The following is a 26,146-nucleotide window of genomic DNA, read 5'->3' on the forward strand; positions in this document are numbered from 1 at the left end:
TCATTTTTAACTCTGCACCAAGTCACTCCACGATTTACCGCTCTTGGGTGGGCGGGGTTCATACCACTTACTGTGTCTGGTAGAAACGTTCACCCAGAGACAGTACTCAGACAGCAAGTTATGGCCGACAGAGACTAGAAAGCTCTAGAAGCCATTTCACGTCTCCCATGACATCCTCTGGGCATGATTTGGGGATCTGTCCTGTTTCCAGGTGCCAGATGATGTTGACATGACCAAGACCCAAGGAGGTGCAATACATTACACAAGCTACAAAGGATATCTTGTCACCACACGTTAAGGTCCCCTGTGGCCCCTGACCTTTCCACTTTCACCTGTCTCTAACGGCCACATCCCCAAGCCTTGCCACCAAGCCAAAAATGGAATCACCCTGCTCAGATGTCTCAGCCTCTGGGGAGCTCTGACCAGCTAAAGGGGCTGGGTCAGCACTGGCTGCCCAGCCAAAAGAGGCCACAGAAATGGAGTCCGAGTGGCCCTTTCCAAGTGCCATCGACCCATGACAAGGAGAGAAGAGTGGCCGCTGAGTCACAGCTACTCCAGCTATTTGTGTACAGAGCTCTGCAACTCCCCAAGGACCAGGAGAGAAAACAAAACGGCCCTTCGCTCAGGACTGCCTCAGGTTTTCTATTTCCCAAATTGAGAAATCCAGATAATGCTGCTGACAGCCCAGGAGGGAAATGAGCTCAGGTCCTGTCCCATCCACTGACCTCTTGCACAGGATTGTAGGCCAAGGTGGCCCAGCTCTGCTCGCCAGCCTAAGTCAGCTTCCTTCTGAGTCAGCTTTCTTCACCTCCCTATTAATAGCCACTGCTTTGGCTGACTCCACTCACAGTATGATTACAGTTTAATAATACATCTCAAGCAAGGAAGCAGCGCCCTTCCTGAGCTGGGTTGCCAGGGCCCTGCGGAGAGCACATGCCCTAGCCGGGACTACAGAGGGAGGCTGGTTTTTCTCAGCTCAGGCGGTTTGGTACAGAGGTTGGGAGACTAAAGAGATAAGCCAGCTGCTGTGGGGTTTCCATCCTGTGAATCTGACCCTGATTTGGAGCAGGAGATAGGCATGCAGCCTGACTGTCATCTTACCCTCAGGTATTCCTGGGCACCATGGAAATAGTGTGGCTGCTGGCATCTCTACCATGCAGATCCCTCAGCTACCTTGGATGTCCAGTTTTGTGCCAAACTGGAGTTAGTTTCTACCAAGGTCATTCCTTTCTCAGCCTCTGCCGTAATACGGCGACCTACTTACAGGAGCTCTGATTAGCTGGATGGGATGGGGTACTTCGAGCACACTGAACTCTACCCCCTCAAAACATTTTTTTCATGCCTAACCCACATCCAGTTTCTTCCTAGTAAAACCAGACATGCTGAGAGGTAGAGATAAGACCCAGTGTTTAAGATTGCTTCTTGCTTTTGTAAAGGATCTGAGTTTACACACACACACACACACACACACACACACACACACACACACACACACACACACACGGTAAGCAAAGGGCTTCCACTGATTCCACCATGAAGTGCTCCCCTGTTTTCAAAGTTTTCATTAGAAGGAACAGGTCAACCAGGCCTCGGGGAAACACTCCTATCAGGAAGGCCGAAGGAGAAACAAAATATCACAATGATAATTTCAACCATCAGAGAAGAGATGATTAGAAACCTGATTATTAGACGGTAAATAATGGTCCTTGCATCCTGTGCCAGGTGGCTCTTCTCAACTCCTTCACCTGTCGGGGAGGGGCGGGGAGACCGAGCTTGCTCCGCCTCAGCTCACTTCCTTCTTGCTTGCCAAAAGCCGGCTTATGCTTGAGGGCCAGAGGTCTTGGCAGCACAAAGTGGGGCAAGCCCCAGCATGACCTGCCCCTCACCCCTGTGTGCGGCCTCCAGTCTGGCACAGACTGGGGCAAGGGAGGGAGAGGAGAGGACTGGTTTTAACTTGACTCAGGCTCCTCTCCCTAACAGCAGCCCAGGCTGGGTATGGTGGGCCACACCTTCAAACCAAGGACTCACAAGGCAGAGGCAGGCGGAGCTCTATGAGTGGGAGGCCAGCCTGGGCTACAGAGCAAGTTCCAGGCCAGCCAGGGCTACACAGCAAGACTGTCTAAAAGGACAGCTCGGAATTCCCCTCTCTGTCACAGGCACACTCAACACCTCTGAGAGAATGGCCCATATTTCCTTCCCATGCCTGTCCTTTGTGAAATCCCTAGCCTGGATTCACCTACAAGCACTTGTTGACGGGAAGCACACATTGGAATTCACTCGCATGTCACAAAGACTGCCCTGTGGAAGGACCAGCCACTCAAACACTTGTCCAATCACTCTAACAAATCATATTTTTGTTTGGTTTTGAGGCAGGATCTCCTGATGTAGCCCTGGCTGGCCTGGAATGCTCCTCTCTAGGTAGATTAGGCTGGCTTCAAACTCAAAGAGATTCACCTGCCTCTGTCTCCCCAGTGCTGCGATTAAAGGCATGAGTCACTATGATAAACACCTCTTGCAGGTTCTTTTGTTGTTGTTGTTGTTTGAGACAGGGTTTCTCTGTGTAACAGCTGTCTGCCCTGGAACTAGTGCTGTAGACCAGGCTGGCCTCGAACTCATAGAGATCCACTTGCCTCTGCCTCTGGAGTGCTAGGATTAAAGGTGACCTCCGGGCTCTGTTCCAGGTTCTTAACACAAGATGATAAACTAAAAAAAAAAAAAAAAAAAAAAAAGGTCTGTGGCCCAGACACCGAGCATGAGAATTATCAAGTGTATATAATGAAATCCATGAGAAACGCTAGAGAGAGATTCCGGCAACATGAAGTGATGGTGGGGACTCGCTGTCTGATTTAGAAGAGAAGCAAAGGGAAGGCCCGAAGTGTGGCGCTTAAGGACTAAGGGACTTGCCGGGCGGTGGTGGCGCACACGCCTTTAATCCCAGCACTCGGGAGGAAGAGGCAGGCGGATCTCTGTGAGTTCGAGGCCAGCCTGGGCTACAGAGTGAGATCCAGGATAGACGCCAACACTACACAGAGAAACCCTGTCTCAAAACAAAACAAAACAAAACAAAAACCTAAGGAACTTCAGTAGCAATTGCACACGAAAGTCTCTTCTCTCTATTCAGTTGAAAGTCCCCAAGCCTGGAATTGATGGTGGTGGCTTCTCAAAACAAAAGCCCCAAGAACAACATAAGGGTACCTCAGTCAGGGGTGCTTAGAAATGCATTCTGGGAGAAGAAAGGGGGCTGAAAAACCTTTCTTCCTTACCTCTGCTGGGAAGCATTTCCCTTTCTCTCCACGGTCCCCAGCATCCTGCGTCCTCAGCGCCAGGGCCTGTCTTGTCCTACGCTTGTGTCCTTCACCAGTTTCCTTGGTTCTGACCCCCAGTATTTTCTTTCCTCTGTAGGGACGCTGCCTTCCCTGGCATACCCCAGAGAGCTCTTCATGGTCTCACCATCTTTCAACACTCTTTCCCTCAGGGACCCCACAGTCCTGCCCTGGAATCTCTAGAAGCTGAATAGCTCTGCACTTCAGTGGAGAAAACTCCCCATTCCTGCTGGGCGAGCTAACTAGAGTCACTTTTCTCTAACTCCTTATCTTGGGGTTGTTTTCCTACATTAGCATTAGCCAGCTGACGGACAGCAGGCTATCTACCCCCTGAGTTAAGGATTTGGATATTCAGTCTGCCATAAAACCAGCTCAGAACATCAGGGCCAAACAGAACTAAGTCTGAACTTCATCTCCTCTCTATCAGTTTTTCACATCACGCATCTTCTTTGGGCTTCAGGTTTTTTACATGCAAGATGAGGATGGTTTTACCTGCTCTGCAGAATCTTGTAGGAAATGGCCGAGAGGTTTGGAAGGTGGCTGGGATGGAAAAGGTAGACTAGCAATGGGAGGCTTGGTCATTCTATCAATGTAAAAATAATCTGTGCAAAAGTGCCTCGTGTTCATAATCACAGCACTTGGGAAACCAGAGCAGGAGGATGTAGCAGGCTTTTTCTTTTGGGCCACCAACCAGCTCCCAAATCATGACATGGAGACTTCTTATTAGTTATGAATGCTGGACCTTCGCTTATGTTTGACCCACTAGCTCTTTTTTTTTAAAAACATTATTTATTTATTTATTTTTGGGGTTTTGTTTGTTTGTTTGTTTGAGACAGGGTTTCTCTGTGCAGTTTTGTGCCTTTCCTGGAACTCGCTTTGTAGACCAGGCTGGCCTCGAACTCACAGAGATCCGCCTGCCTCTGCCTCCCGAGTGCTGGGATTAAAGGCATGCGCCACCATCGCCTGGCTCTTATTTTTTTTTTAACTTAATTTAACCTGTTTCTCTTCAACGATCTTTTACTTCGAGGTTTTTTACCCTTCTTTCATTCTGTACATCCTACTCCGTGTCTGACCTCAGGTGTCTCCCTCTCTTCCCTCTTGTTCTCTCCTCTCCTTCTCTCTTGAGTCTAGATTCCTTCTACTTATTCTCTCTGCCAGCCAGCCCCACCTGTGCCTCTACTGTCTGGCTATTGTCCCATCAGCTTTTTTTTTTTTTTTTTTTTTTGAGACAGGGTCTCTTTGTGTAGCTCCGGCTGTCCTGGAACTCACTCTGTAGACCAGCAGGCTGGCCTTTAACTCATGGAGATCTGCCTGCCTCTGCCTCCCAAGTGTTGGATAAAAGGCATACACCACCACTGCTCCATTCGGCTTTTTATTAGACCAATCAGGTGCCTTAGGCAGACAAGATAAAACAGCAACACATCTTTACATCTAAACAAATGCAGCATGAACAAATGCAGCACACCTTTACATCTGTAGGTCAATTGGTTGCAAAAGGTGAGTTTTGCAACTCTGTGGGTTTGGTGTCCTGACTACCTGGGGAGTCAGGCAACACCTTGAGCTGCTTAGGACAGCTCTGATGGCTGAACTGCAAGGAGACAGTTCAACCCTGGAGGGTGAGGTATCCTGGACACCTGGAGCTGCTCAAAGCAACAGCTCTGCCCTAAAGGTGTCCCAGATACCTAGAGCTGTTGACCACAGCTCTGACAGCTGGAATTTCAAGGAGACAGTTCAGCCCTGGAGAGTGAGGTATCCCGGACACCTGGAGCTGCTCAGAACAGCTCTGCCCTGAAGGTGTCCCAGACACCTGGAGCTGTTTAGCACAGCTCTGACAGCTGGAATTGCAAAGAAGCAGCCCAACCCTGAAAGAGAAATTTTTCTGACTTCTCGGGAGAGTCAGGCTGGGAAGTGCTTCAGTATCCTGACTGTTCAGGAAAGTCAGGCTATATCTGGTGTGATGGGGGATGGTCTCCCTGCAGGATATAGCAATCCTGCTCCTCTCCTCAGTCCCCACTTAAGGGGGCTTCCTAGTAGAGTTCTGCTCCTCCAGCCTAAGAAACTGCAAAAATGCAGCAATCTCCTCCCGCTTAGTGTTACCAGCTCTCTCTTGCTCTGTCCACTGAGGGACATCTCAGCAAGGATCTTCTGTTCAGCTCTCCCTTGCTCAATCCACTATGGGATGTCTTAGAAAGGCTCTTCTGTTCAGCTCCCCCTTGCTCAATTCACTATGGGACGTCCCAGCAAGGTTCTTCTGTGCACCAGTGAATGAAGGTCTTCACACCCAAAACTCTTTTGAGAAAGAGATTTATTTGTGAAGGAGGAGTCCAGGAGAGTAGCTGCCTCTACCAGGGTGGAGAGAACAGCTCACAACTGATGAGGCAGGGCGGTTTATATAGGATGTCCTAGGGGTGGAGTCAACCGTGATTGGTTAGTTTTTTTCTGCCCAGGAATTGGTCAGTTTTGTGGGCAAGGGGCAGAGATAGCCCTGATTTCAGGGCCAAACTGTGTTTCTTTCACTGGCCTTTCTTGGCTTTTTGACAATACGTCTAAGGTCAGGGCACATTTCTTTCACTGACTCTGATTCTAGGGACCGAGAGTGTTATTTTGGTACTAGTTTCAGAGTCAGGGCATATTTCCTTGGTTCTGGGTTTGGGGATAAAGTGTTCATTTCTCTGGCTCAGGTCCCGAACACAGGCTGTGTTTCTTTCCCCGGTCCTGGACCCTAGGGCCAGGGTTCTACTGTCCTGCTCTGTGATTGGTTGGTTTCACAAGTCAGTTGGACAGGGACAGAGATGGCTCTGATCTGAGCCAAACTGTGTTTCTTTCATTGGCCTTATCTGGGCCATCTTTCCCTGATTCTGGGCTCCAGGGTCAGGGTGGGTTTCTTCAGCCAGCCCCTTCTCCCTACAACATCTTTTAAGTAATATTCCATAACAGGATTGTGAGTTTAAGGACAGCCTGGACTACATAGATGTTCTAGATCAGCCTTGGCTGCACAGTGAGACCCCGTCTCAACAACAGAACAGTAGGTTTTTACTGCCAGATAGCCATCATGGGTTACATGCACCCCCAAGGGAAAAGCCTGTCCAAATGGGCTCTGCCATAAGGCTGAATCATCCCCCATGAGGTTGAAGTTGACCTCTGACAACACAGAGTAAAGCCAGACTCCCTCAGAGACTGGTATGGCCCTAGAAGAGTTCACACGGTGTTGTGCAAGTACATTTGTGACTAGCAATAAAATCTTGAGAGTTTCAAAGTCCTCGGACTTGCTTCTGAACCTCCTGGAGGGCTCTGCCCCTTAACTGGGAAAGCAGTTGCCTTCTGCAAGCATCTTGAGAGGAACAGAAAGGGGAACTCAGATTGGCTCCTTCACTATAAGACTCTCCCCCAAGCCCAGAGGTGGTGGTGGCACACGCCTTTAATCCTAGCACTTGGGAGGCAGAGGCAGTCAGATCTCTATGAGTTCAAAGACAGCCTAGTCCACAGGGCGAGTTCCAGGACAGCCATGGCTACACAGAGAAACCTTGTCTGAAAAACAAAACAAAACAGTAACAACCAAAGACTCTCCCTCTCTGTATCATGTATTCTCCCCTGAACCTCAGTTAGGAGTCATTTGGCCTCTGCCTTGGGGGCATAAATTTATCTCCTGTACACCAGCAATAAAATCACTTTAAATAATAGTAATAAAAAATAAAAACAGTAACAAAAGGATACTTGCCAAGCATCAATTTCTAGAGCCATTTGGCTGCAGTAGCTTTTAAAATCTGTATATTATGCCGGGCAGTGGTGGCGCACGCCTTTAATCCCAGCACTCGGGAGGCAGAGACAGGCGGATCTCTGTGAGTTCAAGGCCAGCCTGGGCTACCAAGTGAGTTCCAGGAAAGGCGCAAAGCTACACAGAGAAACCCTGTCTCGAAAAACCAAAAAAAATAAAAAAAATAAAAAAAATAAAAAAAAAATAAAATCTGTATATTGTTAAAAACTAAGGCCTGGCCTGGTGACACATACCTTTATTATTTATTTATTTATTTATTTATTTATTTATTTTGGTTTTTCGAGACAGAGTTTCTCTGTGTAGCTTTGCGCCTTTCCTGGAACTCGCTTTGTAGACCAGGCTGGCCTCGAACTCACAGAGATCCGCCTGGCTCTGCCTCCCGAGTGCTGGGATTAAAGGCATGCGCCACCACCGCCCGGCGACACATACCTTTAGTCCCAGCACTCACGAGGTAGAGGTAGGCAGATGTCTGTGAATTCGAGTTCTGCCTGATTTGCAGAGTTCTCGGCCAGGCTGCACACTCTGTCTCAAAAACAAACAAATAAAAAAGATGAAAGGCAAATACTTCAGGACCCAAGACATGATAAGGCTCCCACAATTCCAGCTGGTGAGGCTTCATGTTCTTGCTATTGGTCAGACTGAATTTGGATACTGGAGGATGGGGTCCTTTCCATGGTAGAAGGCAGGCAGCCATGGGCAACACTGTCCTAGTGGAGTCATGCTCATTGGAAGAGTTGCACTGAGTCAGTCAATCAAATTATGACCACCTACTATGTGCAAGGCATGAGGGGCGTAGAGGCGGCAAAGCGCGGTGTTGTCATCCTGTAAGTAGAGAGAGAAGAGGGAGTGAAAAGGGAGACGAGAAGGAAGTGGGGAGGAGGGGAGGGAAAGGGGAAGGGGAACTAGAGACAGGTGATATGAGGAACATAAAACCAGGTGACTGGGATTAATGAGTGACCGGAAGACAAAGGGGTGAGATGGAGGAGCCACACAATGTCTCTTGAAGTACTTGACTTCCAAAGAGTGCAGTTGTGAAGGGCCATCCTCTGTGTTAAAGACCTCTGTGCCAAGTCCCCAGGCAGCCGGGTGTGTTGAAGGCACTGCCTCCGCAGCCCGATGTTGCCACGCTTTGATTCAGAATAGTAGGCCCTCCAGGAGTGACAAGCTCTTGTTTATACTCTGAAAAGATCACTTCAGGACTGCCGGGAATGTACCGGAAGGAGCATGACAGGAAGTGGGGAAACAGGCTGGTTAAGGAGACTACTGCGGTTCAGGCTACAAAAGGTGGTAGGGTGCCTATCTAGCATGCGCAGGACCTTGAGTTCCGTCCCCCGGCAGCACTGCAAAGAAATAAAAACACCAATATCCTAAACAGGAGGACTAGGGATGACGCTCGGTTGATTGGAGATGGTGAGAACTGCCACACTGTATAAATTGGGGGTCTTGTAAATGAGTCAGATGTGAGGGTTGAAAGACAGAAATCAAAGATGCTAAACTAAACTAGACGTGAAACCTAGTAAAACTGAGGGGGGGAGAGCTGGGGGGAGCTGGGGGGGAGCTGGGGGAGGAGCTGGGGGTGGAGCTGGGGGTGGAGCTTGGGGAGGAGCTGGGGGAGGAACTAGGGGGGAGCTGGGGGAAGAGCTGGGGGGAGCTGGGGGAAGCTGGGGGTAAGCTGGAGGGGAGCTGGGGGGCACCTGGGGGGAGGAACTGGGGGGAAGCTGGGGGGTGCTGGGGAAGGAGCTGGGGGAAGTTGGGGGGAGGGTCTGGGGGAGCTAGGGGGAGGACCTGAGGGGGTGCTGAGGGAGGAGCTGGGGAGTTTGGGGGAGGAGCTATGGGGTACCTTTAATGAGATGGAGATGTTGGGAGACATCATTTGTTCACATCTGTCTCCTCCCTGGATAACTTGGAGCATTCAGACACATCAATTCTTTTTTTTTTTTTTTTTTCTTGGTTTTTTGAGACAGAGTTTCTCTGTGTAGCCCTGGCTGTCCTGGAACTCACTCTGCAGACCAGGCTGGCCTCGAACTCAAAGATCTGCCTGCGCTGCCTCCCGAGCGCTGGGATTAAAGGCGTGCGCCACCACCGCCCGTTGTGTGGCTCCAACAAAATATCACTGAGGCAGTTGTCTTTGGGCCTGGAGTAAGACATTGATTGCATCATGGTGAGGAGGGTGTTACAGACCAGAGAGACTCACCTCGTGGTGCCTGGGAAGCAAAGACAGGCTGGCCTCGACAGGGCAATGAAATTCCAGCATATGAAGTTTTGGCCTATACACACACACACACACACACACACACACACACACACACACATACACACAGAGTTAAGACCAGCCATGGTGGCGCTCGCCCATAACCTCAGCCTCAGCTACATGATGGCTTTCAGGCAAACCTGGGCTATGTGAGACTCTGTCTGAAAATAAAATCAAAGGGACAGAGAAAGGAAGGAGGGAAGGAAACTGAGTTAGCAATAGGCCTACCTTAAGGGCTAACGTGAAGATTAATACGACAGGTTCTTCTGGTGTGTGGTGATGGGCACAGAGCTGTGCCCATACCTCCGAACTATTGCTACCGGCTGTTTCCCTTCATTTGACCCCATTGTGTCACCATTATTTTTGGAACCCAATGTTTGGAGTCTAGCACTCAAATGTGGGTGCTTTAACTCATCAGCTTCACATTCGCCTTCATGCTGTGTCACCCTGGGGCCCTGGGGGAAATGGACCCAAACAGAATCTAAAACCAGGAGACTCTTGCTCCTATGTTTTGATTTATTTATTGCCCAGAAACCAAATGTATGCTCTGCCAACAGACCACCTGGATTCTCCAACATTTCCACCCTCAGGCCCCTGCTGTCCCTTGTCATCCATTTTGCTTGGTTTGAAAGAGATCATTGGCGTGGCCAGTTCAGAAAGCAACAAGCACTTTGGGCTTGAAGGAAGGAAATGTGACAGACACTTATCTCAGAGTGGTCCTGGGGTGTTTTGTTCCTGTGTGTGAGGGGGCAGGTGGGGGTGGGGGGGTGCTGGGTACTGAATGCAGGGTCTTGAGTGTGCTAGGCAAGTGCTCTACCAATGCACTATCCCCCGGCCCTGTTTTGTTATATACGTTCCTGCACCATCCTATACTCAGCTAGAAGAAATCTTCAGCTCTCTCTCTTCCTCTTCTTCTTTTTCCAGTTCTCCCTGCCTTCTCTCCTCCCTTCCTCTCTCTCTTTTGTTTTTGAGACAGTCTCTATTATGTAGCTCTGGCTGTCCTGGAACTATGTAGACCAGGTTGGCCTCCAACTCCCAGAGATCTGCTGGGATTAAAGGTATCTGCCACCCCCGGGCTTCTCCTCTCTCTCTGTGAAGCCCATCCAGATATCGTTTTTGGGAGTCAGTACTGTGAATTCTGGGGTTGAATTCATGTCATCAGGCTTCTACAGCAAGGATTTTTGGCAGGGGGTGTGTTTTTGAGAAAGAGTTTCTCTGTGTAGCAATCCTGGCTATCCTAGAACTTGATTTGTAGACCAGGCTGGCCTCGAACTCACAGAGATCCACCTGCTTCTGCCTCCCAGGTGCTGGAATTAAAGTCATGCACCATCACCGCCCGGCTGAACTCCCTATTTTTAATGAATATGGAAACTCACCCTTGAATTTCTTCTTGGATTTTTACTTCATTTTGTCAAATAAGATTTTCTATACATTTATCCCAAGGAAGAAAAGTGTCGGTAAAAACCAGAGGTGGGGAGCATGCACATCTGTCACAATGACTACCCTGACAAATGAGTGAACGGGTGTCCTAATGCTGACAACGATGTACAACCAAGAACTCTAATATGCTGCTGAGTGCAAAATGACACACTGTTCGGAAAAAAGCTTGCTAGTTCCTTATAAATGTAAATTTCCCTTACCACAAGATCCTGCAATCTCATTCGTAGGAATTCACCAAAGAGAACACACACACACACACACACACACACACACACACACACACACATATACACGTACACACATTTACACAAAACCAATCCACAAATGTTTATACAGCTTTTTCGTCCAGTTGGAAATTGGAAACCACACAAATGTCCACTGACAGTGGGTACACGGTGGTATATCCATACGATGGAATGCTATTCAGCAATAAAAAGGAACAACTTATTGGTCCATAAATCTATCAAGCATTATGCTAGGTGAAGGAAAGCCAGTTGAAGTCTACATGTGGAACCAGGCATAGTGGCTCATGCCTATAATCTCAACATTCTGGGGGCTGAAGCAGGAGATTACCCTGAGTCCAAGGTCAGGTTGGGCTACGCAGTGAGTTCCAGGCTAGCCTGAGCTATAGTGTGAAACCCTGTCTCTAAAACGAAACAAACAAAGATGGCTACATTTGTGGCTGTAAGTATGGCTCCGTGGGAGAGCTCTGGTCTAGTGTGCTCAAAGCCCTAGGTTCAAACTCCAGCATTAGGGGTGGGGTGGTACAGAGGGTATGGAATTCCCAAAAAAGCAAACAGTAAGAACAAAAAATGGTGTTGTCAGCGGTTGGACATGTGAGCGGAGTGGACCGCAGCAGGTCATTCCACACAAGTTGCTATGTTTGTGGGCGACGTTGCTCTTGTTGGTTTTTTAAAATTATTTTTGAGGCAAGTTCTCTCAGTGGTCTGGTGCTCCATGATTCAGCTAACCTGATTGGTCAGAGATACCCAGGAATCCACCTAACTCTACCTCTCCCCCACACTAGGATTATATGTGTGTGTCCCAGCCCCCCGTTTTTTTTTGTTTTTTTTTTTTGTTTTGTTTTTTTCTCGAGACAGGGTTTCTCTGTGTAGCTTTGCGCCTTTCCTGGAACTCACTTGGTAGCCCAGGCTGGCCTCGAACTCCCGTTTTTTTTTTTAATGTGGGGTGCCAGGAATCAAATTCAGGTTTACATTGCAAGCCACTGAGCCTCACCCTAGCCTCAAGAGAACTTTTTTTGTAGTTTGTGTGAAACGGGATCTCATGTAGCCCAGGCTGGCCTCAAATTCTAAGTAGCTAAGGATAACAATGACCTTCTGACGATTCTGCCGTGGAGGATTGTGGATTTCCCTAAAGCTGGAATTATTAAGTATGCAAAAGCATGTCCAATTTAGGCAGTTCTGGGGACTAAACCCCTGGGGGAGGGAAAGTCTCTGCCCCTGATCCCTTAGGAATTCTAGAAGGGGACAGGCAAATACCACTTACTTCATAAGGGCCATACCAGAGACCCCAGATAAGAGTTTCAGGGACCCAGTGAAGAGGGCCTGCAGAGCAAGGTCCCCAGGAAGCTATTCCACAACTATTCTTACTTTGCGGGGAGTGGTTGAGGGCAGGTAGAAGCCAAGGTCTGCGCTCAGGCAAATGCTCTCGCACTGAGTTATAGCCTCAGCTTACAACAGATGCTTTCTAGTCCAAACATTAGCTGCTGTGGCAACTCTGACCTTTTCCTCACTGGGCAAGTGAAGGCGGCACTCCCCTTGTTAAAGAAACATTTCCACAGGGAACTGAGGAAACCTCCGGAGTGCAGGGGCTTTGACCCATGATCCTTGGTTTCTGGTGGCGATAAACCGGCAATCCCAGCCTTGACAACACATGGACAGGCCAACCTGGGCTACATGACAGTGTCTCAAAACAAAAGACAGGTTAGAACAGGGATGTGTCTCTGTGATAGGAGCACTTGCCTAGTATGTACAAGGCCCTGAGTTCTACACCCGATGTTATTGGGGAAACTGAGGTTCTCCGTCTCTTCTAAGGAAATGGAACACACTATTTTGATAGAATAATTTATTTGTGTGTATGTGTATTTGCCCGCATGGGTTTTGTGGTTGTGAGCCGCCACGCCAGTTTGACGCTTGGAAGGGAACCTGGGTCCTCTGCAAGAGTAGGAAGTGTTCTTCATCTCCGAGCCATCTCTCTGGCCCCAGGAGGAAGCTCAAGGACAATTTTAACGGAGTTTAAGAGAAAAATCTAGAATGGGTTATATGAAAATTCCCAGTAACTACCATGGAGAGAGATGGGAAAAGTGATGCCTTTTAAGTTACACATGGAATAGAAATCGAGATATTTATTAAGAAAGGGTAAAACCCTCCAGCGGGCTTAGGGTGGAGCCCAAAGCATCCAGCCAGGGCTTTAGTCTTTTGTAGTGGCCAACCTCTTGGATGGGCCTGTGTCACTGTTTCCCCACCACGTTCTTTTCCTTAGATGACGCCAGGATGGGCTTCTCGTCCCCAGAAGACTGGCTTCTGTCACATGTTCATCCCAACACGATTTTTCTCAGTTCCCACTCTGGACCCACTGGCACCACCAAAACAGGAAAAGATATTAAATCATCGAGCTTGTTTAGGAAGTGATACCAAAAAGGAAAAGAGAGAGAGAGAGAGAGAGAGAGAGAGAGAGAGAGAGAGAGAGAGAGAGAGAGAGAGAGAGCGAGCCTCCATTACATCACTAATGCTTCCCTCTGAGCAGCTGCACGGTTGTTTTTCCACTTGAATGAACACACATCCAGCGTTGCCCTCAGCACTGCCTAAGCAGTGGGACTTCAGGTTTGGGGTCCCAGATCTGCCTAGGCATCTGTCTGCTTCCCTTGACTTGTCTTCACAACTCTTAAGCTGTCAATTGAACCTCAGGGGGTAACGGACCCTTCCATGCCCAGAACCTGGAGCCCTAACTCCTGGCATTAGCCCCAAGGTCTCCAACTCCACGGGCAGGAGGGAGATTCAACACAGCATAGGTCTGTCAGTCTTGATGTACCCCTTTTAAGGCAAGCCTCCCTCAAAAGCTGAACATGGATTTCACCAATGCAAGAGGAAGTGTTCAATGCTCTGGACACAACCGGCCTATGCCAGTCATCCGGGAGGCAGCTCGTTCCGGGACGGCTGCCCAACCCCGTTGTTAAACAGGTCCTTCCTATGAAGAAGTCTCCAGAAGGTCAGTGGCGCCTCCTCCCCTGCGGTCTTCGCTCTCAGATGGCATTCTCCTTGGTAAACAATTTCTTTTATAATATCATTGACATCTAAAACGAAATGAAATCGGAACATTGGCGATGTCTTGTCGCCATGGAAACGACGTCAAGCCTGAGAGCCTCCAGGAGATGTGGGTGCTGGGAGCCTTCTTCCCAAGTGCTGGGGGCAGTGAAGGATTGGGCACTGGACAAGGCTAAACAGGTTTCCTATTAGATTAGCAGCAGTTTGGGGCATACACACATCATGTTCAACACAGAGCTGTGCCGCCAGCGGAAGCATAATCCAGACTATAGTTTCAGTGTCTGTAGAGGGCTGGCTGGGTAGGTACAGAACATACCAGCCAAACATTCCACGTCTGCAAATGTATGTTTTAAACTCTACTAAGGATCAAAAAAGAACAAAAGGGTGGGGGATGAGAGGAAGACTTCAAAAACTTTCTGTAGAATCATTTTTGCTTCTGCGAATGAGAAACCAAAATTTCCTCTCTTCAGCATGGCCTGCTTTGTATGGCTGCACGCTGGAGAAGTGGCCCGGGTGGTGGGATCAGGGGAAGCTGGGAGAGTATGACGGTGTTCTGTCTTTTCTTGTGTGGTACACTTGCCAGTGATGGTTTACTGAAGACCACGAAAGGTAGCGCCCATCAAAATCAAGGATGGACTTTCTGACCTCTCCTCCGTCTTCTTTAAAGTCATTTGTTCTGTTTTGATGGTGATCGGGATTGAACCTAGGGCCTTAGCCATGTCCCCCAGCTTCCCTCCTTTTGTACACACTCTCTTCTAAAATTAAAAGCCTAACTGTGCCGGGAGTGGTGGCGGCGCACGCCTTTAATCCCAGCACTTGGGAAGCAGAGGCAGGTGGATCTCTGTGAGTTCAAGGCTAGCCTGGTCTACAGAGTGAGTTCCAGGACAAGCTCCAAAGCTACAGAGAAACTCTGTCTCGAAAAACAAAACAAACAAAAAGCCTGACTGCCCAGGTAGGGTCTGTGTCTCGTGCTACTACTCTAGCAGACCCAGAACCCTGGATTATGTAACCTGTGGGTGTTATCTCCTTGAAGAACTTAGGTTAGATAAGCAAATGCTGTACCTACCTGCTAGCAGTGTGTATCAGTGAGCTGTAATCATGCCACACAAAGTATACAAGCACCAAAGCCTATTTGTGCTGGATAGTCCATGATGTTACTGTATTTGACTTCTTCATAACTTGGGTTGCTGCTGGCATCTCTGAGTCCCAGATAGAAATCAGTTCCCATATGCAGTACCTTCTTGAGATGAATGTCTATGCATGAAGTCATGTGATGTCGGGCTGTACCTGACATGGGCTGCACATCCTCCCTGGAACTCAAGGGCCAGTGTTCTTAATTGACTCTTGATGATGTGTGTGTATGCTTTGTTTTATTGTGTTGTGTTTTTGCTTTTAATGTAGTCTAGGCTGGCCACAAAGTTGCCATGTCACCCAGAGTGGCCTTTACTCTGATCTAGCCTCCACTTTCCAGGCGCTGGGATTACAGGCTGCCACCACTATCTCCAGTCTGACTCTGAGTTCATGAACTTGAGATCAATCATTAACACTATTTTAATCACCCCCCACCCCTGCCAAACACTTAATTGCTCTGTCATGGATTTCAAATAATTTGCTAAGTGCCCTCAGGATATTCTGGCTGTTCTATTAAAATGATTCTCATATCACTTGGAAATTAGAAATCTCTTCATGTGACATATGACATTTAATTAAAAAACAAAAAAATCTCAGTATATAGCCCATACTGCTCTTGAATGTTTGGTCCTCTTGCCTCTGGGATTACAGGGGTGTACCACTAAGTCTGCTGTTTGGTCAACTTTTCCTGGGCAGACACAAAATAGACCTCCTCCCCCCCCATACAGTTCCAGAGATAGACCAAAGTAGACCATTCCGCCAAGATTCAACTTTGGGAACCAATGACTTTGCAGGGCTTTCTAACAGAAGCATGGGTGAGGGGGTACTTCCAGCCCTGTGGGTGACCCCCCAAATAGCCACATCATTGAAAAGTCTCCCCCCCAATTGCTGCATAGATGACATCATTCATCTACATAACCTTGCACACATCTCACGGTCCTGGCTGAGGCCACGTGTAGGGTGGATGGAATTACAGACTGCAGGAAGGGAAGTGTAGGAAGGAAGGCCTGGCTGGGATCTCAGGTGTGGGTCTAATGAGCTTCCTCACTGCCTTCTGGGAGGGCGTCCAATGGGCCCAATTACAAGGGCACCTGCAAGCAGTCACAGCTGCTTTGATGGACACGCTGTTATGCTCAAAGTTGGTCCCTTGGCTTGTTCTTAACAGTTCACTGGCACACAGGTGTCAGTATTGAAATATCTTGCTCACATTCATATGGGCAGGCGTTGGGTTATTTTTTTTTCTTTGAATTATTCTTAATGGAAAGCAACAATTTTTCTCCCTCCAAAACAAACCAATTAACAGTCCTGAAAAAAAAAAAAAGGTAGACTCTCTTAGTTCTCAGTTCTAAGCTCTGTGCTTCCAATGGTCAAAATGCTGGGATTTCTCTCAGGTCCTCAGGATAAGCGGGAAATGCCGTCTTGCTGGCTCCTCTCCACCATATTTTTTTTAGAACAGGACTCATCACTGAACCCGGTCCTGGCCAATCTAGATACACTGACTGGCCAAAAGCTGGCCCTTTTTGTTGACAGAATCATATGCATCCCAGGCAGGCCTCAAACTCAACTTGTCTCTGAGGACGACCTGGACATGTCCTTGTCCAGTGTGGTATGTGGTGCTGGGGATCAGACCCTGGACCATACTCCCTGGTTGTACATCTTTGCTGAGCTGCATTCCTAGCTCCTAGACTTAGAAATTTTTTATGTTAAAATGTTAAATATCTTTTTTTTAAATGATAAACTTTTGTATTTGTCAGAGATTAAGGGGGAAGAGAAAGGGAGAGAGAAAAAACCCATGACATTTTGGTGTGTGTTTAAACATGTCTAAAAGGGTCCTATACAGAAATGTCAGGGTAGGCTGGTGCTACAAATGGGTTCTTTTCAGAAGCTAATCTGTAATTTTTGCTTTGACACAAGGTCTCTCTCCATATAGCCCTGGCTGTCCTGGAACTCTCTCTGTAGCCCAGGCTGGCCTGAAACTCAGAGATCCACCTGCATCTGCCTCCCATATGCTGGGATTAAAGGCATGCACCACCACCACTGCCTGGTCATAAGCTTTTTGTATGTTCAGTGTCTTACACAGTTGTCTAGGCAGATCTTAGTGAAATCCTCCCATCCTAGTCTCCCCAGTGCCAAGGTTATGGCATCAGCCATCAGGCCCACAAAAATCCCAGCTTTGCCTTGGGGTTTCATTTTATGGTCTCAGAGCCTTGGTTTCCTTTAAATGGAAGAATTATTGTGAAAACAAAATGGTGCGGAGAGCAAAGAGCAGCCAAGGTGGATGGACTGGATTGTGCCATGGAGAAGCCACAGCCAAGTTCAGGCTGGAGAGTAAGAGGCTACAATTTGAACCTGAGCTGGACCTTTGGTCCCAGTACCTGAGTTCTAGGTCATCCAAGCTTACATAGTGTGAGACCCTGTCTAAAAATAGAACAGGGGCTAGAGAGATGGCTCAGTGGTACAGAGCACTTGTTCTTGTTGAGGACCCGGGTTCAATTCCCAGGATCCACATGGTAGCTCACAACTATCCTTAACCCCGGGTCCAAGGGTCCAAAAGGCATAAATACATGCATGCCAGCCAAACATTTACTCACAGAAAGTAAAATGAACATAAGAACAAAACCCACCAAAACCCAGCTTGAAACAGTCTAGGGCAGAACCCAAGAGTCATAAAGTCGGATGTGTTGCTTCCTGATGGTCACTCTGATGAAATGAGGCCACTCAGCATTTGTTACTGCTTTCCATAGGATGGTGAGATCTCCTGGGGTGATGTGAGAAAGTGCCTTCGCTTAAGGACCCTGCTCCAGGCTCCACAAGCAAAGCACCAGGAGTCACAGGTCAGGCAGAGACCTAGGCTCTCCGTGCTCTCCCCTCCCTGGTCACTGTGGGCAATGAGATTAGAGTATGGGCAAACAGGAATGAGATGATAACAAGGTCTACTGAAGCAAAACAGGTCACAGGAAGGAGATAATGTGCTCAATGACAAAAAGGGACAGCTGCAGCCGGGCCCAGAAAAGATAGCTGAAAATCTGTGGGAAGCCACCGGGTTGGGGCGGGGGGCGGGGGTTGTTTTCTACACACACACACACACACACACACACACACACACACACACACACACACACACACGTTTCTCTGTCTTGGAACTCACTGTGTAGACCAGGCTAGCTCAACTCTGCCTCCTGAGTGCTGGGATTAAAGGACTGCACCACCAGGCCCATCCCTCTGAAGAAGTCGTTTAAAATACAGAGCATGAGTTAGGGATCTAGCTCAGCAGAGTCCCTGCCTTGCCTAGCATGCACTAAGCCTTGGATTCAAATACAGAGTAAAATGATTTTTAAAAAGGAAGGCACCAGTACATATAAGTACATGTAACTGGACTTACAAGTGACTGGTTATTCAAGATTGTGTGCTTGTTAAAACATAACCAACTGATTTATCATAGTGACAGAATTGTCAAGCTTGTAATCTCAATTTAATACTTGGACAAGATTTGATTTTTTTTTTCACGTGGATATTTATCTCCTATTGTCAGCTTACCCCTTAATGCAATCTTATGTCTGAAGACAATGTTGTCACTGGGAAAGCTTTCAGAAGGTGGGCCATGGCATAGATAACGGATGAAGGTCATTTTGCATTTCTGATAGCTAAAGCCAGGAGGAGAAAGGAGATGAACAGGAGACCTGAGATTCACTCATTAACTGTCTTGCTGTCCTTAAGAGAAATGCCCTATATGGACTCAGCTAACAGGCCTATGACCAGGGTTAGACAGATGACCCTGCGCAGGCCTCCCTGCAGTATAAATGTTAAATGTCAAGGTAATATACATTGCATCAATGAAAACAGATGCGTTCTCCCAAGAGGTAATATTTGAAAACTTTATTTTCTCAAATGAGCACCAACACAGATCGGAAATGACAAACAATGCTTCTCACTAACACTGAATCATTATGTACAGTTACCAGACAGAGGTGAAGACCATTTTCTCAAAAACAATTACCTTTGTTGTCGAAGCAAAGTGGGGGTGGGGGTGGGGGAGATGCCACTGAAGAAAACCAAACACGCAAAAACAATTCCAAACCCAATGATACAGTTTGTAAACACAGACAGACTGACAGACAAACCTGTGGTATACAAGTCTGCAGGCTGGTGAAAGGGAACTGACTCCCACCTTCACCAGAACACTGTAAAACACTGGGCAGATCTACCCCTGCAGAGACAATCTCTTTCTTGGCTTTATCTTTTATTCTGGTACATTTCATGACTGCATGATAATTTTAAAAATCAATCACGATTTTAAAATCATTCTTTTCCACACACAAAACTAGAATGTTCCATTGAGGCAGGGTTTTTTGTTTAGTTTTTGAAATACAAGTTGTGTTCAAAATTTGATTTGCCAGCCTCTGCCTGAACCCAAAGCAATCTGACCTTAAAAAAAAAAAAAAGCTATTGTTTTATCAACGTCCTTTTAACCTGAACCAGTTAACATTTAATAAGACACGGCTTCTAGAACCACCAGAGGCCGGATGTGTGACTGATCTGCTCACATCTCAGAAGCACAGACTTGACTCCGGCTTCCTCTTCACAGGTTTGCTTCGCCAGTTCTAGAAGCAGCAGCGCACAGAGGAAGAGGAACTGGCCACATAGCTCCACCTCAGGGAAGGAAAATCCTGTTTCGTGCTGTTGGTCCACTCAGACATGGAAACCAGAGAGGGAAAATGCTATGTGCCCAAGGTGTAAACTGTAGTTCATAGTGTGTCCTCAGCAGAGAAGGAAACAGAAATCCAGACTACACACAAGTACTCACTCACACATGATTCCAATTTCTTAGAAGTTCTCCCAACTACAGCAATTACTCCTAAGTTGTTACTACTAAAACTTGTTGTTTCTTTTCTAGCCAAGACTGGGCCAGAAAGTATCAGTTCACAACCTGGTAATTTACTACAGTCTGTTCTACTGGGGAAAAATGCAAACAGAAAAAAATGGAAAAAAAAAAGTTTTAAAGCCTCAATCCATTTTAAAGTGACAGATCTTTAAAAAAAAATCTTGATTACTTTTCCCTTAAAATGTACTTCAAGAAACACAGAGGAAGCCATAGAATTGAAAAGTGCTCTCAGGGATCTGAGAATACAGCACCAAATATATTATTTAAAAAATTAAATATTATTTACAAAAGTATACTTCACAAGAGACTGTATACATACTTGGAAATCTATTATAAAGGGGACACTGCCTTTGTACACACTGACCTACCAGCAAAGATTTACTTTATCTACATGATCTGACTGTCGTCACAGGTGCTGGGGTGGTACTCAGCCAGGCCCAGCTGTGAGCTTGTGGGCATCAAGCTTGGCTATACTTGACTCATGCGGATTCACCCATCAGCAGCCTAGGGAAATACGGGGGCGGGGGGTGTGGATGTACTGGGGGGGGGGCCACGGCTCTATCACCTACAGCGGCACAGGAGAGATGGGATGAGTTGGTCAGCTAGTCTTCAGTTCAAACGAAGGCAGCTGGTGGCTGAGGTACAGAACTTCAGGCCCTTCCCTACTCACCCACCCCTGCCCAAGCTCACCCCATCTACTCTAATTCCCTGAACCCATGTGGGGTGAATGGATGAGGTCTTTGGTTATGCTGAGTCAATCATTTGGTGAGGAAAAGAAAGAACAGACCGACCGACCGAGGCCTTGAGTGCCTGTGTCTCCACTGCTCAGCTGTGGACTCTCTAATACTGCTAAGTGTTAGGCAGACAAGCCACCGATGGGGTTAAGGTCATAAGAAGCACTTTTGGTGTCTGTCACAGAGGGAAGCCTAATTAGTTTTGGTCCCACCCCCAAATTAGTTATGGGAAAACTGACACGTTACTCATCTTCTGCACCAAGCATGGTGTGGTGCCGGACACCCACTGGGTCTCAACAGATAGCGGTTCAAGAAAAACCCAGAACCAGGGTCCTACTGCAGCTCGTGCTGACCCGGGATGATCAAGGACCCCACCCCAAGGAAAAACAGTGGCACACTGTCTCCTTCTCTGACCCTTGAGAACGGCAGGGCATCACATACCCAGGTTCTATGTGTCACTAATTTTAGTTTTTAAAGAAAAAACATCTACCTAGGTTTAACCCTCACCCTCTATTAAAAAAAAGAAAAAAGAAATGGATTTGTAGATTAGCTGGGATATTCCCTGAGCAAAGGGTGTATATAATCAAATCCTCAAATGAAGGCTACTTCCCTGGGGCAGGATTGGGGTGGGGGGTGGGGGCGGCATGACTTCAGAGCCTGCAAGCCAGTTTAGGAATGTCAAAGTGGAAAAATGTGTGTCACTGGGAACTTGAGCCTGGGAACCACGGGGTGGTTTTTCAGGAAGCAAAACTCAGTCCTTCTGAGGCTCAGTCGGTCCTGCAGTCCAGAGGGGTGGGGTGGGAGCTTGAGCTAGTGTTCCAAGGCTCTGGACAAGGAGACCTGAGAACAAAATCCCGTTTTTTTAGGAATTCTTGTGTCCCAGAAGAGGAGCACTCCGCTGTTAAGCAGAGTTGGCCTGCTTCCTGCCACCCCGCCATCGCACTAGCAGGACAGGGTAAAGCCTCAGTTCTTCCATTTCCAGATCAGGACATGGGGACAAAGCCACGTCCACCAGAGCTCTCTCCTGCTGGGAATTTGATTCTGCTGAAGATGAGATTTGGAAAACGTCCTGTGCCAGCTGCTGTAATCTGGGTTAATCAATTTTACAGATTCTTATCCCCGTGAATTCTCTTTTATTTGGCTCTTTTTAAAAGAGGTGAATTTTCCTGTAGGAGCAGCCTAAAGAATGATGTTGAGAATTACCTCATACGCGAGTATTTTAACATCATTTTCTGCCTAAGAAATGAAATTAATGCAAACGAGGTTCGGCCATGAGCCACATAATAGCTGAACTGCCGTAAAACGTTCAGTGCTGATTCAAAGCATTGAGTTCCTTTTCATCTCAGGAGACTTACAGGGATTTTCCTCCCCATCCTTAAAGCAAGGAGGCTGGGGTGGGTGGGGTGAGGGGGCATTACTGAATCTATAATTCCTCCCACTGCTGGACCACACTGTCAAAAGGTATCCTCCTAAGACATGGAGATCTAACAAGAGAGGCATGACGGATGGAATCTTGGATCTTTGTTTCCCAGTTTATGATGGAACTGGAGGGAGAAAAAAAAACAAAAAAAAAAACAAAAAAAAAAAAAACAAGAACCAAACCAGAAACACTATGCATGGAGAACGGCTAACCCCATGCCCAGCGGTGAGGGCAGATGTGCCGAGCCAGAGCTGGCTCAAATCTCAGCTGTTCCTCTGCTGCTTCACTCCCACAGAATTGCTGACTAGTTCCCAGTTTTTACTTTTCCTGCTGGCTATCAGGAGCTCCCAGGCGGCAATCCATGCTCCCTGGCTTCCCTCCATCACCGATTTCAGTGTGGTGCTGGTTAAATGGGACGTTTGCCTATCTCCCTTCACCTACAACAGCCGAGACCAGAAGGTGATTGCCCAGAGGTGGGGTGGGGGTGGAGGGGCATCGGAGTCACTAAACCCATTGGGGCTTTACCTATGCCCCCCCTCACCCTAGCAGGACATTCTCCAACTCAGGCCCAGCATGCCGGCTGGGGGCTTGCGCTGTCAGATAGAATCAGGGCCACTTCTTGTGCTAATCTGCTATCCTGGCACATTTGATGTTAGGACAGAAGTTTGTTGTCAGAGAGAACACAGTCATGAGGTATTTTTTTTTTTTTTTTTTTTGTCTTTTTGAAAAAGTCAATTATTTCAAGCCAGGTCCCCAAGGGTAGGACAGCCTTGTTCTACCCCTTCCCCAACCCCAGGACTCTCAGGTTGGTCTTTGCTCTTCCTCATGCCCATGTACCACTACTCTGACAAGAGGCCATTAGGCAGCTCTCCTATGGGCTGGGAGCCCCTTTCCAAGGTGGACTGCCACCGCGCGGCCAAGGATCTGTTCTGTTCTGTATTTTTGTTTTCAGCCAACACTAGAACAGAGAAGCCAAGATCAACTCACAAACAGATACAAAGCAAAGAGACAGAGAGACAGCGATTTAGAGGCCAGTCACCCAAAAAGATGGCGTCAGGGTGGGAGGATGCCCCCTGATGGCAAGGCCCCTAAATGGATGGAACCAATTGTTCAGTCACTCTCTCACGCTTGGGTAGAATGTTCAGTTGGATGGCATTCATGTGGATGCTGGACCGGATGGATGCTGTCAGGTCAGTCCCAGCCATTGTCCTTGATCATGTGCGCTAGTTCAATGATGTATTTGCCTTCTTTATATTTCTGACTGCTTTCAAAAGCGTGTTCCTGTGAAACAGAGGAAGAGAAAGGACACTAAGTGACCAAGGGCAAACAGGTGGCTTCTAAGTAGAAGAAAAGCAAAGCAAATCCACCTGCCCACAGGCATCTGTGGTGGCGGCGGCACTAGACTCCAGCGGAAGAGCCGGTGGTCTGGGTCAGTCTCTGGAACTGCCCTCTAACCAACTGACTTGCCACTCAATTACAAACTGTCTACAGCAACAGTTCTCAACTTGTGAGCTGTGACCCCTTTAGCACACCTCTATCTCCAAAGGTATTTATATTATGATTCATAACAGTTATTCCAGTTACGAAGGTAGCAACAAAAATAATTTTCAGGTCAGGCGGGGTCACCACAGCATGAGGAACTGTATTAAAGGGTTGCTGCATTCGGAGGGTTGGGAACCACCGGTCTATAGGAGTGCTCTGAAAGTCCATAGAAACACTGCATAGGGTGATCACTATGAGTCAGCGGATGCTTCCCCAACGTCCTACCCTTCCCATCATCAACAGGGACTGGACCACATTCTCTTCCCCTTCCCCTGACTCTGGGGACCAAACTCAGGGCTGCTAGGAAAGTACTCTACAGCTCTCATTAGCCTTAAGTTTCTAGTCAACAGCTTTTTGTAAAATTTTGTCAGAGCACTGAACCTGAACCTCAAGCAACAAATGAAATCAGCCAACTCGGAGTTTATCTCTCGCCTCTAAAACTCTATCAACGAACAAAGCAGCCAAACAGTCACGAAACAGGAGGAGCAGATGATCAGCATCAGAACTGTGACCACACAGCGGTCCGCACTTGTAAGTCCAGCTCAGGGCAGGCTGAAGAGAAAGGGCCGGAGTTGCAGGCCAAGCTGGTCCTTAGCAAGACTTAATCCCACCATCCCACCACCCCACAGTCCGCTGCTCGTAATTTATTTCCCCACAATAAGCTTTAATACTTTTCAGAGCTTTTATTAGTTCCACAGCAAAGTTGGGTGGCCAAGATCCTTCTGCCACCACCTCCCAAATACTGCAATTCCAGGGTGCACTACCATGCCCAGGTGCTACTGTATTCGTAAGCCCTCAAAAAGCTGAGCATGAAGACATACGGCAAAGCTAAGAGACAGCCCAGTCTGGACCTCATTCCAACGCTTCGATGCTATTTAAACACTAGCTGGGGGCTGTGGAAGCACTACCTATGCTTTTGTAGAGACCCAAACAAGGGGGAACGCCAGCCACCGGTGTATTTTGTTCGGTGGCTGACTGGCTGTTTACTTTTTGTTTGCTGAGACAGGGTCTCATGTGGTCCATCTGGATCTCTAACACAACAATCTACCTGCTTCAAGCTCTTAAGTGCAGGGATTACAATTGTGCAGGACCAGGTTTAGATAGCCAGTGTTTTTAATTATTTTTGTGTATATGTGCATCTGTTTGTGTGGCGGCGGGGGGTGGGGTGGGGGGGTGGAGGGGTGGGGTTGGGGGGTGGAGGTGGGGGAGAGGGAAGGAGAGGGGGTGGGAGGGAGGCAGGATGTGTGTTAGCCACAGGTTAACGTCAGGTGTCTTTCTCAGTTGTTTTTTGACAGTCTCCCATTGACCCCAAAGCTCACTGATCCCAAGTATTCTCCTGGTTTATACATCGCTACCGAGCTATGGGATTACAAATGGGTCACCGCACCCAGCTTTTTCCACGGGTGCCGGGGATCAGAACTCAGGTCCTCATGCAAGCACTCTGGTGACTGAGCCATCTTCCGGTGTTGTTACACAACATGCCCCTACCACACAGTAAGCTGTCAGAAGATGTTACAAAGTCCTGTTTTTATAAAAGTATACGTGTGGGTTGGGGATTTAGCTCAGTGGTAGAGCGCTTGCCTAGCAAGTGCAAGGCCCTGGGTTCGTTCCTCAGCTCAAGGGGGGAGAAAATACACACACACACACACACACACACACACACACACACACGCACACACACGCACGCACCCACAGGAGTGTTTCCAGGACAGGTGAATGGGTGAGCATGGAGGAGTCAGTCTCTTGTCATGGTCAAAGGCAAGAAGAGCCCAGGGCTGAGGGAAGCGGGGGGTTTGGAAGAGAGCATCCCTCAGACAGGAGGCCCTTCCTTTGCTATGGCTCCCAGGCCCCTCCCAGGCTCTTCTGTACTTACATATTTCCAGCCCAAAGTGGTTTTGCAGTTTTCACAGTAAATGTCTGCAACTGCATGGAGTCCTGTTAGCAACACCCGCTCTTCTGCAGGCCCACAGCCCACGTTAACTCTACGCCAAAGACAGAAAGAGAGCGGATAGTTAGTCATAAACAACCATTAGTCACTCCAGTTGGCAAAACTGACTGGACAAGGCTGCTCCCAGGGAAGCCAGCATTTGGAAGTAGCTGGTCTAAAACGGAAAAACATCCATCCCCTCAAAGGTAGCCACATGGAAATACCTCAGTGGGAATGAATTCTTGATCTGCACGATTAAATTCTGTAGGTTTACCAAAATAGCCCTGGATGACAGTTTGCTAAGGATTTAAATTTTCTGGCACAAGTTTTTAATCTTGTAACTAAAAAAAAAAAAAAAAAAAAAAAAAAAAAAGGTATTGCATTTACTTGCTGGGGGTACACATGTATGCTATGGGGCATGTGCATGTGTGCAAGCG

At 47.8% G+C, this 26,146-nt stretch overlaps 1 protein-coding gene across 2 annotated transcripts in view; it reads right to left on the reverse strand.

The window, feature by feature from the left end:
- Positions 1–23,163: 23,163 nt before the first annotated feature.
- The window catches only part of Ypel2 (yippee like 2), a 54,428-nt gene continuing 51,445 nt past the window's right edge, over positions 23,164–26,146 (reverse strand). For both annotated transcript variants that reach the window (XM_059271435.1, XM_059271436.1), the window contains exons 4-5: positions 25,656–25,764; positions 23,164–23,521 (exon numbers count right to left, since the gene is read on the reverse strand). In XM_059271435.1, the coding sequence (XP_059127418.1) occupies positions 23,432–23,521; positions 25,656–25,764 (199 nt within the window). In that variant the 3' untranslated portion in view covers positions 23,164–23,431. The remainder of the gene's footprint in view (positions 23,522–25,655; positions 25,765–26,146) is intronic.

Source organism: Peromyscus eremicus, chromosome 8a, assembly GCF_949786415.1.
Source record: "Peromyscus eremicus chromosome 8a, PerEre_H2_v1, whole genome shotgun sequence".
In the NCBI taxonomy this organism is placed as follows: domain Eukaryota; kingdom Metazoa; phylum Chordata; class Mammalia; order Rodentia; family Cricetidae; genus Peromyscus; species Peromyscus eremicus.